The sequence below is a fragment of the Diabrotica undecimpunctata genome, chromosome 1 (genome assembly GCF_040954645.1).
Source record: "Diabrotica undecimpunctata isolate CICGRU chromosome 1, icDiaUnde3, whole genome shotgun sequence".
Taxonomy (NCBI): domain Eukaryota; kingdom Metazoa; phylum Arthropoda; class Insecta; order Coleoptera; family Chrysomelidae; genus Diabrotica; species Diabrotica undecimpunctata.
Genome location: NC_092803.1, coordinates 41,228,642 through 41,248,104, shown reverse-complemented (window position 1 = coordinate 41,248,104; position 19,463 = coordinate 41,228,642). Strand labels below are relative to the sequence as shown.

The 19,463-nt window shown below is 33.6% G+C and overlaps 2 protein-coding genes across 2 annotated transcripts in view; one reads left to right on the top strand and one right to left on the bottom strand.

The window, feature by feature from the left end:
* Positions 1–19,463, top strand: part of LOC140448466 (opsin, ultraviolet-sensitive-like) — a 105,189-nt gene that overhangs the window by 17,068 nt on the left and 68,658 nt on the right. The window lies entirely within an intron of this gene.
* Positions 1–19,463, bottom strand: part of Dhc16F (Dynein heavy chain at 16F) — a 125,354-nt gene that overhangs the window by 62,622 nt on the left and 43,269 nt on the right. The window contains exons 12-26 of the mRNA XM_072541529.1: positions 18,925–19,099; positions 17,605–17,986; positions 17,421–17,549; positions 16,922–17,179; positions 16,519–16,728; positions 16,248–16,460; positions 15,574–16,107; positions 15,265–15,519; positions 15,044–15,180; positions 14,536–14,988; positions 13,072–13,489; positions 5,433–5,645; positions 4,491–4,873; positions 4,168–4,354; positions 3,705–3,928 (exon numbers count right to left, since the gene is read on the bottom strand). Coding sequence (XP_072397630.1) covers positions 3,705–3,928; positions 4,168–4,354; positions 4,491–4,873; positions 5,433–5,645; positions 13,072–13,489; positions 14,536–14,988; positions 15,044–15,180; positions 15,265–15,519; positions 15,574–16,107; positions 16,248–16,460; positions 16,519–16,728; positions 16,922–17,179; positions 17,421–17,549; positions 17,605–17,986; positions 18,925–19,099 — 4,171 coding nt within the window. The remainder of the gene's footprint in view (positions 1–3,704; positions 3,929–4,167; positions 4,355–4,490; positions 4,874–5,432; positions 5,646–13,071; positions 13,490–14,535; positions 14,989–15,043; positions 15,181–15,264; positions 15,520–15,573; positions 16,108–16,247; positions 16,461–16,518; positions 16,729–16,921; positions 17,180–17,420; positions 17,550–17,604; positions 17,987–18,924; positions 19,100–19,463) is intronic.

Genomic DNA, 19,463 nt, shown 5'->3' with positions numbered 1-19,463 from the left:
AAGCGATGTAGTTATATTATGTAGCATTTTGAAAACAGTTTCAGAATCTAGTGTGTACAGAGTAAATAAAACAAACGATGGAACAAACGATAATAATACTTTGAAGGTTGAGACAAGAGGAAGGAAACAAATAAAATATAAATGATAAAAAAAAGAAGAGGTTAATCTTTGTAAATGGGTATATTTTATAAAAACCCTTAAAAGGGCTACATCACACGTTTTCGGAACAACAGTTCCGAAAACGTTCGTGTTTTTGATGTAGCCCTTTTAAGGGTTTTTATAAAATATACCCATTTACAAAGATTAACCTCTTTTTGTGATACGTGGTATACAGCCAGCTGCAGGAATTATTTTCCTTGTGGATAAATGATACAACCAAACAGGCCATTCATTGTTAAGTGCATGAATTTTATTTCAAAAAAGAATTACCAACCATAAAACAATTGCTTCTCTTCAATCTAATGACAATATAAACTTCAGGTATTTAAAGAGAAAGAGGAATAGTACCCTTATTGAAAAAGAAGAAATCATTTTATGGCGCAGAAAGTATCTGAAAAAAATAGCAGAATTTCGAAGGGATGAAAAAAAAACATATACAGATAAAAGACGGTTAAATAAAGGACATACTGTGACAAAAATTTGGCATGTTTTTGGCACAATTTTGGTGAAACATAAACAAGCCTTCCGTGATGGTTTGTTCATAGGTTTAGAAGCCCCATCTGGAAAGGGAAAACGCCATATTATTAACTATATTGGTATTGACTCAGGATTTGTTGAAGGAAGTTTAAATTCATTTTTTTCTAAAAAGACGAGATTACCATGAGAAAATGGCTGCAGATTATTGTGAAAAATGATTTCATATATTTTGTTAACAACCGAACCAGGAGCTGTTATCGTTATAGAACGCTACATATCACTGTCGGCGTGTAGAATAGTTACCAACCCTAAATGGAGAAAAGTCGAGATTGCGGATTGGCTTACTAAAAAAATATTAAATTCAATGAAATAATTGTGAAAATCGAGTTACTAAACTTAGCACGGAGTCATAAAAATAAATATATTAAATAAGTAGTAGATGAAATGGCGCGAGAACAAGGCGTACTCGTAGTTCGATTGCCGCCATACCATTGTGAGTTAAACCTGATAGAACTTATATGGACACAAATAAAAAATGAAGTAGCAAGGAACAATGTTACAAATTAAATGATGTAAATCTACTTAATAGTGCCGTTAGAAATATGACCTCACAGTCATGAATAAAATGTATCGAGCATGTGGCGAAAGAAGAGCAGAATATAGGGAACCTTGATAACTTCATTGAAATTACCATGGAACCAGTTGTTGTGGATCTAGGCGAAGATACTACTGATGAATCTGATGATGACATCATCATCATCATCATCATCATCCAGCCCCATTTTCAGATCCATTGTTGGATATAGGCCTCCTCCAAACGTCTCTAGTTCTCGCTGCAATCCAGTTTGTTTCTATTCTCTTTAGGTCTTCGGTCCATCGGGTGGGTGGTCTGCCTCGACTTCGCTTATCGGCTCTTGGTCTCCAATAATCTCTTCGTCCAGCTTCCGTCTTCCATTCTAGCAACATGTCCAGCCCACCTCCACTTTTGTTTATTGATTCGCAGTATAATATCGTCTATGCCAGTTCGTCGGCGTATCTCATTTCTCACGCGATCTTTCAAGGTCAGGCCCAGCATTGATCTCTCCATTCGCCTTTGTGTTACCCTCAGTTTTTCGGCAGTAGCTTTCGTTAAAGTTAGAGTCTCTGCTCCGTAGGCCAAAACTGGTAAGATGCATTGGTTAAATGCCTTCCTTTTCAGGTGAATTGGGGTATTTGTTTTAAAAATGTCTCTCATCCTTCCATATGCTGCCCATCCCAACGTGATTCGTCTATTTAGCTCGCAGGTTTGGTTGTCTCTGGTTATTCTAATTTCATGACCCAAGTATGTGTATTTATTTATTAATTCTACCTTGTTGTTATTGATCTGTGTCTCTTCGCTGGGAACCATATTGGTCATATTGGATGACGACATAAGTGACTATAAATAGTACAAGTTTTTATGTGAAATATATTTATATTTTTCTATTTATAGCGTCATCGTTTGTAATAGTAAAGAGAAAGAATTTTAATGAAAAACAGCTCCATTTTCTAATTAGATAATTGCAAAAATTACGGTTTGTATTTTGTACCAAAATATTTTTAATTTTTGTCAGATTTTCGTAATAATATTGTGGGATATATTAAGTTTTTGTCTGCTAGACTGAACACTTCTTTTTTGTAAGATACGGAAATATGTAATTATCACATCCCAGGTAAGATATAGAGTTGGTTGATTCTCTTAAACTAGGAGGAATACAAATTGCTTACATTCAAAAAACAAATTGGAAAGGGTAGTGAGCAAAAAAATTAGAATTGCAGAATAATTGCAAATTGAGTTGGTTTATTTGCTGATTGATAAATGAAAGAGAATGTGATACAAGTTATAAAAACGAGTGATTATATGATAGTTATTATATTTGCCATTACTAAACGACTGATAGGATAATGTGAGCAAATTTGTAGTAAGAGAAATCTTTCACATATTTTCTTGTATCTCACTGTCTTTATGATAGCTCTTTCATAAATTTATTGTATATTTCTAACATGAATATAATAACTATTCCAAACTATTCCTTCTTTCTTATATCTCATTAACATATATTCGTCACATTATATTAAATCTTGTTCTTTTAAACGATGTCACCGCCAGCGTCCGCCGCCGACTTGCTATCTATTTGCATGAATTCGATGGAACACCGGCAAAAATATAAAATGCCGTCCACCACAATAGAGAACGAAGTTCGAGCCGGAGAACTGATCTGGTAAGAACTCCAACCCCGAGCCTTTGACTATTGATTAAAGGCCAACCATCTTGCGAGTTCATGCTGGAGTACTGATTTGGTACGAGTACTAATCAGGGTCTTTGAGTATTGTCAAAGACCAACCGTCCCAACCGTCGGCGATCAAGTAGTGATTAATTGCTTTCCGTTCCTTTTTCGTATCTAGTAGCGATTAATCCGATACCTCTAACTAGACTAAGTATTAATTACTCTTTCTAACTAAGGTGTTTGGGTATTGACCAATACATCGTCCTTTTGCTTCAACCATTCTAGGATCGCCAATATTTATTTTTTGCAGGTATTAACAGCGAACCGTAGTGCCGTCGATATTATTCACTAGGATTCGTATTTTTGTTTTATTGGACATATTATATAGAAGTTAATTTTATTTTGTTATTTATGTTGAATATACTTTTATTAAGATTAAGCTTGTGTTTTAGTAAATTTCGTGTCTACAAGAGCTACCCATCTTCTTCTTCTTCTTATTGCGCCGTCTTCTTTCGAAGGTTGGCGATCCAAATGGCAATTGTAGCTTTGGAAACTGCTTCACGAAAGATTTCTGTGGATGAGCGGTTGAACCATCTCCTCAGGTCTTTCAGCCACAAGTTCTGGTGTCTTCCAACTAATCTTCTGCCCTGCACTTTACCTTCCAATATGAAATCCAGCTATCCATATCCAGCTACCCATCACATCTTCTATCTTCCTCTAATTTAATCACTCCTTCTCTTTTACGTTAGATAAAAACCGTTAAACAAATCTTTAAACACTACAGATGTTAAGGTATAAACACACTAGCAACATGTTACTTACTTGGAGTCAGGATGTTCCTCAAATTGATCTCTAACCTTTATTTCGAATTTTTCCCTACTTTCGTCAAGCAAGTTACCTCCAACACCCCAGAGGTAACTCAATATAAAGGTTTGACATAAAAAGGTTCTCACTTTGCTTTTTTCGCCAATTTTATCCATGGCACCGGGCATTTTGAGAAAGCTCTCTATCAATGAACAGATCATTTTGGCCTTACTCACGTCCACCTGAGGGTAGAACATTTATTGTTTAATAAAACAGAGTACGTAAACAAGAATATATTGTAGCATAAAAATTATGAAGTTATAACAACAATCCTGAAACCAGATGGATAGGTTAGTGGAAGAAACTAATGGATCTGTTTCATAGGATAGAATAATATCTGTTATATTAAAAATAAAAGATAAAAATACTGCAAGAATATTTGTAACTATATTTCTAATAATATATTTATAAAAATACTTACTTGGTGAATAGAATAGTGACTATGCTTTTTAACGTACATAAAACCATTTTCCACGGCATGATCAAACAACTCAAGCATAAATTCTTTCATTTCTTGAGACAAAAGCGCTTCGCTGAAATTTGCCATCCAAGATTTGACATATGGGAACCACTTTATCTCCTCTGAGTCGACGTATACCATACCGCATCTAGAATATCAAAGAATGTTTTGTTATTTGTAGAAGATAATAAAACCTAACAAGTTCAACATAAGAGACTAATATAAATATGTTATAATTGAATTTAAAATATGTATTTCGCAGTGTTTAATAACTCTTTTTTTACCTGCTAACCGTTGCTGGGGAAGCTTGAGAAAGATCCTGAACTTCAAATACCATATGCACCCACTCAGTCAGCTTGATCCTTTCAGAATTTGCTAGACACAACATTTTATTGTCGTCCAATACAGTGTTCAAGTTTTCGATCCAAACGGCGTCAACAGGACCATCACAAATGATCCACTGGTGTTCCTCTGTGGTAAAACCAACTGCTGTTCTCATCGTTATGCCCATTAAACCATCTTTCCATTCGAGAGTAAAAGGGTTAATTTCTCCGTAAAGCTCTCCAGCTGTAATTGCTTTGGGATTCATAGTGTATGTACGAACAGGACGAAACTGGGGACCTTTGATACCGTTCTGATACATCCTGGTTAGTGTTCTGTTCAAAGTCTGCAAAGTGCATAAATAATTTAAAAAATAATAAGAGAAGCCGTTCTGATGATGCCTATTGGGCTGAAATACGTATAAACGGATGCGCAAGCTCCCTATACGTGAAATAAAATCTTAACTGTCTTTTCCTTGTTATTTCGATATACTCTGTACGAGTACTAGAAACCAATTCGCTAAGAATTTTGCTTAGTTGAAGAGATATGTTGTGGAATGCAATTTTTAGATTCCCCATATCTCTCTTAACACCTCTATCAACGTCTGTTTTTGCCTTGCAATTCTTAGAAGGCACAGATTAAAGCGGAATTCTTGAATTTGGTTTCGAAAATTAGTCTACGATTTTATTATCAGATGTCGCTACATTGCGTCTATACGAAGCCATGTTATAGTTGCTTCCTAAGACAGAGAAGATTTATTTCACGTTCAGAGCGCTTGCGAAAGCCGTTCTGATGATGCCTATTGGGCTGAAATACGTATAAACGGATGCGCAAGCTCCCTATACGTGAGATAAAATCTTAACTGTCTTTTCCTTGCTAATAAGAGAAGCTTTCAAGTCACTTACTTTCAAAATTTCTGATTTTCCTCCACCCGTGGGTCCCACCAGCATCACTCCCCATCGTACTATCATGGTTTCATACAGCTGTATAATTTTGTGAATCATGCACTCTTCTGGTTGCAAGTTGTGTTCGACCATCACTTCCTCGATGGTACTTTGAAAAACCCCATAATCAGGTACTGGTAAGTCTATTCCTGGAAAGAGGTCACCCAAAATTCCCTAAAAATGTTTAAAATAATTATTAATAGTATAAAAAAGTTGATGAGAAATCTATTAAAATATAAAGGAAAAGGGGGAAAAGATCATAAAGCCATATCGGACCTAATTGCTTTGAGACAGAAAAGATAAGAGTGGAGAAAACTACATATTTTCAGAAAAAAAGATTTTTTTGGTACAAATACAATTTTTGAGCTATCATCTGGCAGATTATATACCTTACAATTACAAAAAACGGAAAAGAACAACTACAATAATTTGAAATGGCAAATTAGAGCATCGGAAACAGTCGCAAAATGGTCAAAATATACCCGAGAAATAAAATCTTATCACAGGTTCAATTTAAAGTACATTGAACGTGAAACTTTAACAAACCAACAATAACAACATATACAACAAAAATCAAGAATGTAAATATAAGAAAACAAATTATAGTATATGTCATTTCTACTTAATATAAAACCCAGTGCAAGAATTGAGCAGAAAATAAAAAATAATATTAAATGCTACAAAAATTATAAAGCAAGGGATATAGACTGCAGATGTAGATAGCCTGAATAACCGAAAAGATCCTAAAATTGATAGAAGCATGAAGAAAATCGATATGAACAGATATGAGTGCATTAATAGTGAAAGCAGGAGAAAATCAGGAAAAAAGAACAATGACTAAACGACGAATACATAAAAACTAAAGTATATGGAGTAGAGTTTAACACCTTGATAATGTTAAAAATGTAATTCATTTTGCGAAGAAAAGTGAAGATTAATAGATCCACCAAGGAAAGCAAAATATCCAGATAAACATGGTCTGCTTTGCTATGTATGTACCCTCTGTAATGACAGAGTGAAGGTTACCCAGGGAACGGCACTAGGCTGGGCTTCAGTCTGGTAGAGGTATCTTGTTCAGGGTTCTTATCAGCTCAAATACAAAGAATCAGTTAGTGGAGTACTGAAGATACAGAGAAGAGAAGTTAGAAGATAAAGAGAAGGGAAATAATTGGGCACCACCCTATTTTTAAAGGAACAGGGAAACCTACGACATATAAAATAAAAAACGAGAAAGGTAAGATACGGTTAAGATAATCACGCGGGAATAAAATAAACCGTGAGAGAAAAGTTATTATGATTACGCAGTACACACTTAATATTTCGCCACATATACACTGTTTATATAATAAATCAAATCGTATTATCAATCAATAACAATGTCTGAAAGAGATACACCATGCACATGAAATAAATATATACATAATAAAAAAAATAAAAGGCAAATAGTTCATCAAAATAGTTATATTGAGGTATAGTTAAAGTAAATGCTCTATAACAATTTTATTAAAATTGTTAAATAGCATGAGATAAGTTACTGCAAATTTATTATTAAATACAACGAATAATATTTTCTCAAAAATAGTTATGAGTAATTTAGTATCTTCAAGAATAAGAAAAAGGCAAGGAATATTATAGTTGTATCTACGTCAATATTTGATATAACTTGAAATAAAACAAATAAGTGATTTTTACGCCTTGAGAATACGTAAACATAAAGTTACTGAAATGTTTGATTGTGATCATCTCAAATAAGTGTATAAAATCTATAATAAGTATAAACTACATATAAAACAAGTTTGATCATACATCCAAACAACCATATATAAACCATAAATAAATTAAAGGCACTGAACTAGAGTCATAAATCAATTCCTAACGAATTAGGTAGCACCGGAGCAAATATGAGCTTTTGATCATAAAAATATCGGTACTCACAATTGAAGGATTGGTATTGTACTTACAATTAGCGGCAGGTAGTTACAGGTAATGACGTTCTTTCATATAACGATCGTCGATAAAGGCACTTGACAGGTTGCATCCGCGACAGGTGTATTGGTACGTCTCAAGCAGTGTAGATGATTTAATTAAGGTAACAAATTACGGTGGATTCAATCAGCACATCAATCATCAAATTAATGTAGGTGCAGGTAATACATCAGATCAATCCTCACAGTAGACTAGATTGGAATAGAATAGACTGAACTGAATGAATGTAGGAAGAAAACGGCAAACAGAATTGACTGTGTCATCGAATTGGAAGACGTCTGTACGACAAAAGAGAAAATATTTAATGTAGGAAGCACTGTATGAAGATAGAAGGATAATGGTGAATTGAAATTACACTTACGGCCGTTTGATGAAGACAACATCTCAGCTTTTCTTAGAAAGTAAGCTGGGTTGTTCGACAATAGAAACCAACTTCTTTGTTAAGAGGAAGTGTTTCTATTCAACTAACGAAATATAATAAGGGCCAGGAATATATTGTGAGCTATTTCGTTGTTGTGAACAGGCACGACAAATCGCTCGTTGCTTATGGGTAATTTTTAAGGCATCTAGCAACGTATATAGACATAGGTGGCATGAAAGTAATTTTCTAAGAGGAATAATTAAGGAAATTTTAAACATGCTTCATGTACAGGATGACTCATGAGGAACTGTACATACTCCTTCCTCGTACGAGGAATAACAAATAACCATTAAAAAGTGTCAGCTTCCATTCTTTAATAATATAAATGGGGGATTTGTGAATTTTGACTGATATTTCTATTCGCCATAACTTTTGAACGATAAGTTTGATGTCTTTCATATTTTAGTCAAACGTTACACTACTACCACCTAGTAAACTGATTTATTAAAACTAGAAAAAAATCAAACCTGATTTGATTTAAACTGGAAAAAATCAGGACCTACTTTAACCCTTTCGAGTCAGATTTTTTTTAGGATTGGTATGGAATTTAGAACTTTTTTTGTTTAAAACGTATGATTATGCAAAAATAAAAGTGACTTAGATTAATTTTATCCTTGAGATTCGCCATTTTGTCCGGGACATATATGTCCCAGTTAGACATTTTTGGAACATATGTGGGACTATAATAACCCATCAGATACCAATTATTACTTTATTTTAGTAAAGAAAAATCGAAAATACAAATAAAATTTCATATTTTGAAAACAAAAGGACTAAAACTAAGATGAATATTTAATTTAAATAAAAAGGTGTGAAACATGTTTTGCACAAGAGTACATTGCAGCTCTGACATAGTGTGGTGGTTCGTTTTTCTTTTTTCTAAAAAGAACATCGTTGACATCTTCTACGGGTCTTTTCTTCGATAGATAAATGATCTCCCACGCTGAACATTTTTTTGTTTCTTAGCTGGTGGACGTCCAGTCGAAGCTTTTCTTTTAACTGCAGCATAGCTTCTTTCCAATGAAATAAGTCCCTCAGCTACACTAATTAGAAAAGGCAAAAATGGTGTTTTTTCTTTCCCTTTTAAATCATCGTATAGTACATGAGAATTTTCAACAGCTATCATCAGAAAGCGAAACAATATTTTCTTCCACCATTTGGTAGACTTCCTATCAAAGTCATACAAGGCCAAAATATGATCTGTTCACGCCGCCCATTTTCTTATTGTACATGCCGAGAAGTTCAGGACATCGCACGTTCAGTTTCTCATTCATTCTTCATTTTTCGTTTTATTTCTACTTGCTTATCTCCAAAGCAATTGCTTACTGCTAACAAGTCTTAAGCATTACTATCAGTTCCCCTTATAGTACTAACTAATTTGGTCACTACTCTTTCTCCCAATAATAAACTAGTATCATTACCTGTTTCCTTTCACTCGTATATGTTAAAATCGTACACATATTCAGTGTCGCTTCATACCCATATCTTTATTCCCTGTTTGATCGGTTTCATGGATAGGAACTGTTTTAGAGATAACCTTCCTTTAAATTTCTCCATTGATTTATCAATGCTTTAAAAACCTGCCTCGGTTCGATATTTTGGAAATGTTAGTTTTAGACAATTAGCGACATGATTTTCTCGCCTTGTCATTCTTTACAGTATCAGCAAAATACATTTTGACAAGGATCAGTTTACAGCGGTCTCGAGAAATCGCCCTTTTTATTGCTAAATTTTCTAAAGAATCATTTTGTGACCAATAAGCATTGAAAGATGGAACTCGATTGTATGCCATGATTACTGTGACACCCAATACAAACATAATTTCATGTTAAGATGGAACCGAAAAAGGGTAAAAAAGTTCCATCGTTATGAAACCAAATATCTGGTTTATACGTACCTTCGTCTTTTTCATCATTTTTGTCACTACTGCTTTCTTCTTCACTTTCGTCACTTATCATCGATCTCTTCATCCATCTTATTGCCCTCGGAACCTGAATCTCTTTCGTGACGCTCTCGTTCTACTTCTCCTTCGCATCTTATGGATTGTAGTTTATCATCGGAGCCACTAGTCTCAAAAGGTTCAACTTCTGATTCTGTATCGCCGCAAAAATGGCTGCTGCCTCCTCCTCTAGCTCTTTCTGCGTCAATATATTTTTACTCATTTAGAACATATAACCTACTTATCTGTTGGAATATATTTCACCCATAAAACAAAATACTAGTTTTATTGAATATTTACCTTTTTTGTAGGAAGCTCCACTCAAAAACTACATAAACACATTCCACAGATCAACATCACGGGAAAATACAGCACGAAAACGGTTCGTAATCTTGCCGCTTACAAAAATTATTCTTTTAAAATTGTTATTATTTAAAAAGTCGGTTTTTAAAGACTAATAAAAATTTTATAAATAAAACAAACAGACAATTAAATGTCATATTTTGTTTTTCTCCACACGACTAATTCATTTTTAATTAAAAAAAAAATTAAATTTGACTATTAATTAAAAGTTTAGCAAAATGAACCATCTATATAAAAAATGTAACTTTTCTTACAAAAATTAAATTCGTTTGAACAAAAATTTAATTGACTACATAACAAACAAACCGGACCTGATTCAAACTGGAAAAAATCAGGTCCGGTTTTAAAAAATTAGTTCGTTTTGTTCATAGAAAAAATTTCACCCTGTATATGGTTATTCAAAACTCTAATAATAATTTTATAAATTAGACAAATATGTAATAAAATGGCATACTCATTTTTTCTTTACACAATTACTTAATTTTTAATAAAAAAATCAAATTTGACTATTAATTAAAAGTTTAGGAGAGTGAACCATAGATGTAAAAAATGTAACTTTTTTTGAAAAATTACGTTTTTTTGATTAAACTTTTATCTTAACATTTAAAAGACAAACCAGACATGATTTTTTCCAGTTTGATTAATTCAAACTCGAAAAAAATCAGGGCCGGTTTTAAAAAATGAGCTTGTTTTGTTTATAGAAAAAAATTCATACTGTATACGGTTTTTAAAAACTCTTATAAGAATTTTATAAATTAGGAAAATAGGCAAATATAATGGTATATTTACTTTTTTCCCCACACAATTACTTAATTTTTAATAGAATTTGACTATGAATTAAAAGTTTGACAAACTGAACAACAGATTGAATGCTGATTATTTTAAATGTTAAATTTATTTTTCAGTGACTTAAAAATAAAGCTGATTATTGTTGTAGACTTTTCTTCTAAGAAAAAGTAAAATAGGATTCTGAGACTTCAATAAAAGGACACCAACGATGAATTACTAAAGACGATGATTTAGTATTATTCAAAACAAATTGTACCTTCTGAAAATCTACAAATTGGCAAAAGTATTGTATTATCTAGCATGTAAAGCACGAGCTGTGTAAGTATTAATACTTATTCATTAAAAAGAGTTTCAAAAAAATTTAAATTTTGCTAGAAAAATAACATGTTTTAAATTTGTGGTTCTCTTTCTCTGCAATGGCGCTACAGCCCAAATCGAGCCTTGGTCTCCTACAAACTATGCCTCCAAACTAGCCGGTTCCGCGCCGATCTTCTCCAAGTCATTATCGAGGGCACTTTTTGGCAATCTTCCGATCTCCATTCTCACTACATGACCAGCCCATCGAAGTCTCTGAAGTTTAACGAATTCTGAGATCGATGCCTCTTTGAACAGTTCATGGTTGTACCTGGATCTCCATACTCAGTTTTCGTTAATAGGTCCAAATATCTTTCTTAGGACTTTTCTTTCAAATACTTCCAGCTTTCATCATCACCCATGTCTCGCATCCATAACATACTATTGGTCTGATAACAGTTTTGTATACCCTGATTTTCGATCTCCAGTGTGTGTTTGAATCTCCTTCTTTGAATTTCCGATTCTTCTATTCCATCTGTGTTTAATAAATCTCAAAATATGTGAAACTTTCTCCAGTTTTAATATCGTCCTCTAATTCAACTGTGCGTCTGATTCCCATAGCTCTTGCCTGTGTTAGTTTTTTTGTCTGTTGAGTATTTATTTCTAGTCTGGTCTCTTCTGCTCCTGTTTTAAATTATAACTATATTTCTACCGCCCCTTGTGTTCTGTCTTATCACATATTTAAGAGTCAGGTTGAATAGTGTCGGTGTCAGCATGTCTCCTTGTTTTAATCCTTTGACTATTGAAAAATTCTCAGTGAGCTCTCATTTTGTACTCTGACAGTTGCTGTTGACGAGTTGTTGGGGGATGTTGAAGCTATGCAGTATTTGATATAATTTTTGTCTATTGATCGAGTCGTAGGCCAGTTTGTAATCTATGAATATGTTGTGGACGACAATGTTGCATTACTACGATTTGTTTAGAATTTGTTTCAGTGTGAATGGCTGCTCATTTGTAGATCTTCCTTGTCGTTAACCGGTTTGATATTCCCCGACAATATTTTCAGTTAATTGTTAGTTATTTATTTAGTATATAAGTAAAAACTTTGTATGCTGTGCACAAGAGGGTTCTGCCACGATAATTTTCGACTTTCAGATTATCCACTTTTTTTAGATTGGGCATATAATCCCGGTTTTCCAGTCGCTAGGGATCTTTTCCTCATTCCAAACCTTTGGTTTAGTTTGCCAAACTTTTAATTAGTCAAATTTGATTTTTTAATTAAAAATTAAGTAATCAGGTGGGGAAAAAATAATGATGTCATTTTAATTACCTATTTGTCTTATTTATAAAATTCTTATTAGAGTTATATATGGCAAAATTTTTTCTCTGAACAAAACGAACTAATTTTTTAAAACCGGTCCTGATTTTTTCCAGTATGAATCAGGTCCGGTTTGTTTGTTAATGTTAAATGAATTGTTTTTTCAAAAAAAAAACTAAATAAGTAACTAAATAAGAAAAGTTACATTTTTTTTACATGGTTAGTTCAATTGACGAATCTTTTACTTATTAGTCAAATTTTATTTTTAATACTCAATTAAATTATTTTATTATTTATTGAATATTAAGCAATCGTGTAGGGAAAAAATTAATATGGCATTTTAATTGTCTATTTGTCTAATTTAAAAAAGTCTTATTAGAGTTTTCAAAAACCGTATACAGGTTAAAGACAAGTTTAGCAACTTTCAAATAATAGTTTTTAGTTCAAATAGCACGTTGGTTTCCAAAAGTAAAATTGACACAGTACTTACAGTAAAAAGTATAGCATCGTCGGCCAAAAACTTGGGTAAATTACTGTCTCTTAACGCACATATCAACACGACATCCTCTTCACGATCTGGTGCAGCTCTCTTCAAAGATCCAGCCATAACCAGAACACTCTTCACGGCTCTCATACCAAAATCATAATGATCCTGCTGAGACAACTGCTCGCTGCATAGTTTATACATTTGTACCATTTTGTGGGAAAGAGTTTTTGACGATTCGAAGCCCTCAGAATACAGAATTACTTCTGCGATTAGCGCATAGTCCGGTACCATCATAGCTATCGGTCTGAAGAGAGCTTTTAGGTTATCTGGTAGTTCGGTTCTACCAGCATATCCTGGATTCATGGTTATAAACGCTGCACATTTTTGTACCAACTTGATTTCACGCCCTTCAAACATAAACCTGCACGATATAAAAGAAAATTAGATCAGATTTGTGAATTATCTAAAAAGATTATAAAATAATAATATACAATGGCTGATTATATCAATAGGGCCAACTAGTAAAATGGCAAAAAACAAAACTTGAAATTATAGAGTACATTAAGTTTTAAATTCTTTGGTATATATTGAAATCACCCAGCACCTAAGATATCCATATTATTTAAGAATCTAAGAGAATAATGTTAGTACGCAATTACTTCTAATTCTAAATTAGCCAATCCTTGTGGGCTTTGACCAGTTTTTCCTTCTTTTTATGAGTGAGCTAAGCAGTGGCTTTTTAGTTAAAAAGTTCTAATTCTCTGTTAAATAACGATCTGTTACGATGAAATCCTATTCAATTTGACCCTGGAATACTACTTTAAACTGTTATTACTCCAAAAATATAGAACTTGAAATTTTCACTCCAGAAACTTTATTTTTTTTAGAATCCTGAATGATTGTTTTATTTTAGTTAAGACATTATTGTGAATTTTTTTCATCACTATGGGGATACATACATTCAAATTCTCATCAATCTTTTTTTATGCGCTTCGAAATTGCCCTTAAAACTTTCTTCTTCTTCTTCCTTAAGTTCCATCTTCTATCGAAGGTTGGAAATCATCATGGCTATGCGGACTCTGTTGACTGCCGCTCTAAAAAGTTCTGCACTACTGCATATAATAATAAATACTGTTGATTTGAGCTTAATTTACACCCACACTAATTAGAATGTGTACAAAAATACTATAATAATTCATATTATACTAATAAATATTCTAATTAATAATAATTCTATTTATAATTAACATAAATATATTAAAGTTGACAATAAAGAAGAATATATTACTTGACTTGTATAGTATATTGGGTGCGAAATAATTGACATAAAAAAGAGTCTGAAAAATGTATGACCAAGTCGCCACTGTTAAAATCTATTTGTTACTATTTTATATGTGGCAATCTAATAAAATAGAAATAAACATGTAAATATACATGTTTTAGATGAATTAGCCACTGCATACTAACCTCGGTACTTTAGCAGCCTTTGCATTCCTTATAGTTATCAGCTGCTGTGCTATAACAGACAATACTTCTATATCAATTCTGTTGAACTCATCAAAGCAGCACCAAGCACCGGACTGCGCCAATCCAGAGAAGAATCTTCCCATCATCTTGTAATCAAGACCTTCTGAGCAATTAAATACAACGCACTGGATTGCTAAGGCTTTGGCCAAATCCTTAGTAGTTTCCGTCTTTCCAGTACCAGCAGGACCTGCAGGGGCTCCGCCCAGATCGAGCTGTAAGGCGCCCATAAGACAGAGATAACATTTGTCTGTTAAAGGAGTGATGACCAGTACACCTGCAGCTCCTAGATACTCGTATCCATAGATGTAAGAGGCACTGGACATTCTAGTTTGACAGTCGTCGATAGACTCGTGCCAGTAGTATCGCAGAACTTTCAGCCAATCAAAACTAGAACTAAAATATTCACGTATTAGTTAAATTTTATCGTAATATTTGATATTTTTCACACCTGTTGGTAATTCTGCTGGCAACGAGATTACTAACAGTGTCTCTTGCATGGACATCAATTGTTATCAATGCAACAAGAACTTTTCTTGGGACTGAAGCTAAATCCTTTCTTATCAATTTAGCTAAATCATTTAAATCCTAAAAAAAATAATAAATAATAATTATAGTATACAATAAAATATGTACAACTTTAAAAAATCAAATATTACATATTTTACTCACAGATATACATTTTTGTTCATATTGCTCCATCTTTTTAAATTTGTTTACGTTATTTGGAGCGTCTAAAATGTCGTGGACACCTTTGGCCCACATAATCTGCGATACAGTAAGAATTATTTGATTGGCATGACATAGTGCCCATTCAGTTCTTAGGTGGGTTTGGTAATGGATCAATGACGCTTTCATTAGCCTCTTCAGCGAAAGTACCATGGATTCCTCGACTTTGCCTAGCCAGTCTTCTACGTTTCCACGAGCCTTAAAATACAAAACAATAGAAGAAATTCAAGTCGTTTCTAGAGAGTTCCTTACTTTTAGTCCTTTTCCAAGTGCCACTCTCTCACCTTCGGGACTGATCATGGCTATAATATCGGTTGTCAGGACTACCTCCACTGGTGACTCATCCTTTACTTTTGCATCAACTTCTTCTGGTTCGTCTGGTACTTTAACTCCGAATTCTAACTTTGCGATAGCATCAAAACATTTTCTTAGATGAGGTTGAACAGCATGGGGGTTTCTAGTTTGAGCAAGAATATCCAAAAGCTCATCGTTGGATAAGAAATAGAATCTGGGAAAGGCTACTCGCTTGGTTTCTAAATAGGACTCTAAACATCTCATGATCTGTTCTAAAAGACTGTTGTTCCTTAGAAAAGTTTCCAAAGTGTTTGGATATAGAGCGGATTCCATAGCAAGAGGCATTTTCGCCGTACGTCTCATTATTTCTTTCCAAGACTTGTCGACTACTGTAAACAATTTGGCTTCGTTTGGCAGCTGGCGTTGAATGTCTGGTGCCGAGAAAATTACTTCAAGGTATAGCCAGCTCTGCTGACATGATGTCCATTCATCCTAAAAGTTAACGAATACAGTCAGAGACCCTTCAGAGATTAATAAAATACATAAAAATAAAAAGGTTCCTTTAGTTTCAGTTAACTATTTTTTTATTATGGGAAATATATTGCATAGTGATCCAACTATGTAATTCTTACCAGAGTCCTCGAGAAAAGGTCTAAGTTTTTGGTCCATTCGTCTACTCGAGGTTTAATTGGTCCCACATGCCTTGAACTAGCAATAGTTGTCATGTTAATATTGCTTTCGTCGAGAATAGCTTGCACATCTTCAAGGGATCCTAGAATAAATAAATCTTTGGCATCTTTGTGAGATATAATGGGCAATTCGAGAGTTTTCCATGCTTCTTCCACCTGACCAAAATAAAAAATGCTTACCTTTAATTATATTTGAAATTATATCATATTTTACCTTTTTAAGCAAGGCTTCTAGTCCTGCTTCACTACTAGCTTGTCCAGATATCTCCATCAGCTCTGCAGGATTATTGAACACGCCTAGATTCTCCAATAGTTCTAGAGTCATGAGTTCATCCGGCTTGAATTTATGATTTAATAGGTTCTCTACTAATATCCAATGGCGATTCTTTAACGCGGGGTTTCTTAAGTAGCATACAACTGGAAGCTGAAATAAATACATGCTGCTGTTATGTTTTTGAATATATAGAGAAAGGAAAAAGTTGATAAATGGAACAACAACAAAACAGTTTAGGAGAAAATAAATGTCGAAGGTAAATCATTAACATATAAAAGAGGAAAAAAATTAATGTAAAGAAATTTATATCAATAAAAACTCTTCCATCAAAAAGTATTCTTACTTTATCTTTCATAAGTTCTACTTCGTCTCGAAATTTTGGCACGATCAGATTAACTGGTAGACCTTTTTCTAGTTGAGCTATATATTTTAAATTTTTGGCTATAAACATGTTCATGTCGTCCACGTTTAGAGTATCGAACGGTATGTGATACCATTCGTCGACTGTTTTCGCCCAAGAGTCCACACTGTCCCATAAAAGTATGCGAAGTTTTACATCATTCATAACTTCATCAAGGACGTCGAATCTTGTCACTTCAAGCTAAAATTATTTTTAATTACATATACATATAATAATGCATTTTCACAAAAGCTTTTTTTGGAGAATTTAGTAAATGAATGATTTCCTTTTTGTAGGTTATGTTAGGTTAGGTTCAAATATATTAGATTGATTTAGATTACCTAATGAACGTATATTATTTTTGATACTAAATTAGGTAAACGAAAAAGAAAATGAAATTCCCGGTTTAAAAAAACCAAAACAAAATAATATCATTCCTTACTCTGAATTGTTTTTGGTATTCTTTAAATTCTGCTGCACGTTTTTGACAATCCACCAACTTATCGAACAGTTCTGTCAAGAACTCCATCACTTCAGCGAAATTAGAATTGATATCATATAACCAGGGTTGCTAAAACATATTTATTCAGTTCTGTTTAGATGTACAAGTATTATTTTAACCGTACCATGCATTCATCTTTGATTGTGCCCACTTGCGAAATCAAAGAACTAATATCCTTATTTAAAGCATCGCTGAAGAGCTTGATCAGTCTTGTCGTGTCTTCCATCTTCTTGTCCACTAGGTTCCTAAGATTTCCCAAAGTTACGCTCAATCCAAGGTACGTATTGACCTCTTCGTTATCAACGTTGATGTTGAACTCGTCTATGATGTCGTAGAGTTCCTTACAATAGTCGTAAATATCCTCCATTTCGTCAGCTCTGACATTAGACTGTTCTATGTATTCCAAATATTTGACGTAGTCCGATGTTTCGGTCGGTTCTTTGGAAAGAAACGCTTCTATTTCAGCTGATTCTTCAATCAACGCATCGACTTTAGTCTTGCCAACCCTAAATATGTGAATACAGTTTAGAAATAGGTACAAGCAATGCCTCGAGTAGTTTTTTATTAACAATATTTAAGAATAATTTATGGACAATTATGAACGATTTATCAACAAGTTAATTTATGAATGATTTATAAACTAAATCTCGTCTATACACATCAATAAATAATTAAAAATATTTTATTTATATATTTTTAGGTATGGTATATATTCCATTAAATGATCATCTATATAATGCAAGTGATATATGAGAAGAAATGTAAACACTTACAAAGATTTATTAAGAACTGCTGGTGTTTCAAATGAGAAATTCTACGAAGAATACCTATATGAAGGAGTGAGAGAGCAATAATTTGGGCGCATTCTTCACAAATTTGAGTTGTATAGAAGTTTCAGGAAGCCTGACTTTGTGTTACATTCCGTAATAAACTCGTACCTCACACGTGCGGTCTGAGATTGTGCTGGAGCAGCTCCAAACGTACAGGACAGACTGTGAGAAAGTTTTTATCCACGACTTGGGTTTGGACACATTATTAGGATAAAAAGGAGCAGACTAGTAAGAAGAGTAATGAAATCCAAGCGATACGGGAAGAGAAGAAAGGAAAGACCAAGGATGGGATGGTTGGAACAATCACTGAAAATAGGCAGAGAAAAAGGAAAATCATTTCAAAAATTGAAAGAAATAGCTAGGGATCCAAAGGGATAAAAGAGGTGGTTACAAGAAATATATAAATATCACTCCGACGCCCAAACTGGGCATTAAGGAGTTCCCGAGAAAGAAAAAGATTGGAAGCATTCAGCTCAGTTACTAAACAAAAAGTATATTTATTTACTTCTATAATGTAATGACATATATGAAAAGAAGACTGAAGTAGACTATAACTTATGTTTAAAATAAATTTAATTAGTAATAAAATAAAACATACGTTAAGAATAACTCACCAAGGAATAGTCAGTTCCAAAATACCCAGCAGTTTCTTGGACTCCGGTAAGCACGTTTCCACAAAGCCCTCTAACTGAATGTAAACGACTCCCATTTCTTGAGCTGGTCGAATACTTTCAATGGTGGTTATTTGATTATGATATCTGGTACACAACATTCTAAAGGTCTCTAAATCTAAATAAAATTAAACAAAAACATCAATAGCTACAAGGGACAAAAAATAAAAATATGTATGCTAAAATAGCATGTTCAATAGCAAAAACGATATGAGAGCACTCATAATTCTCATTTTACTCTCAATTACTAGTAAATTTAAATCCACCTACTCTACTTGGAAACCTAATCGCCATTCTAATCGCCATTCGGGGTCGGAAGAAACAAGAGTTAGCCAAGAGATGCTGATAGGAAAGATTAAAGACATTTCACTCAAGACAAGTTGAAAAAGAGTAAAATGTGAAGGCCCTTATGATCCGCCAGGTGCGTTTCATAAGCGTATGAGTATTTATTCACTTTGTGTTCCCGCTCATACCTCGGGGTG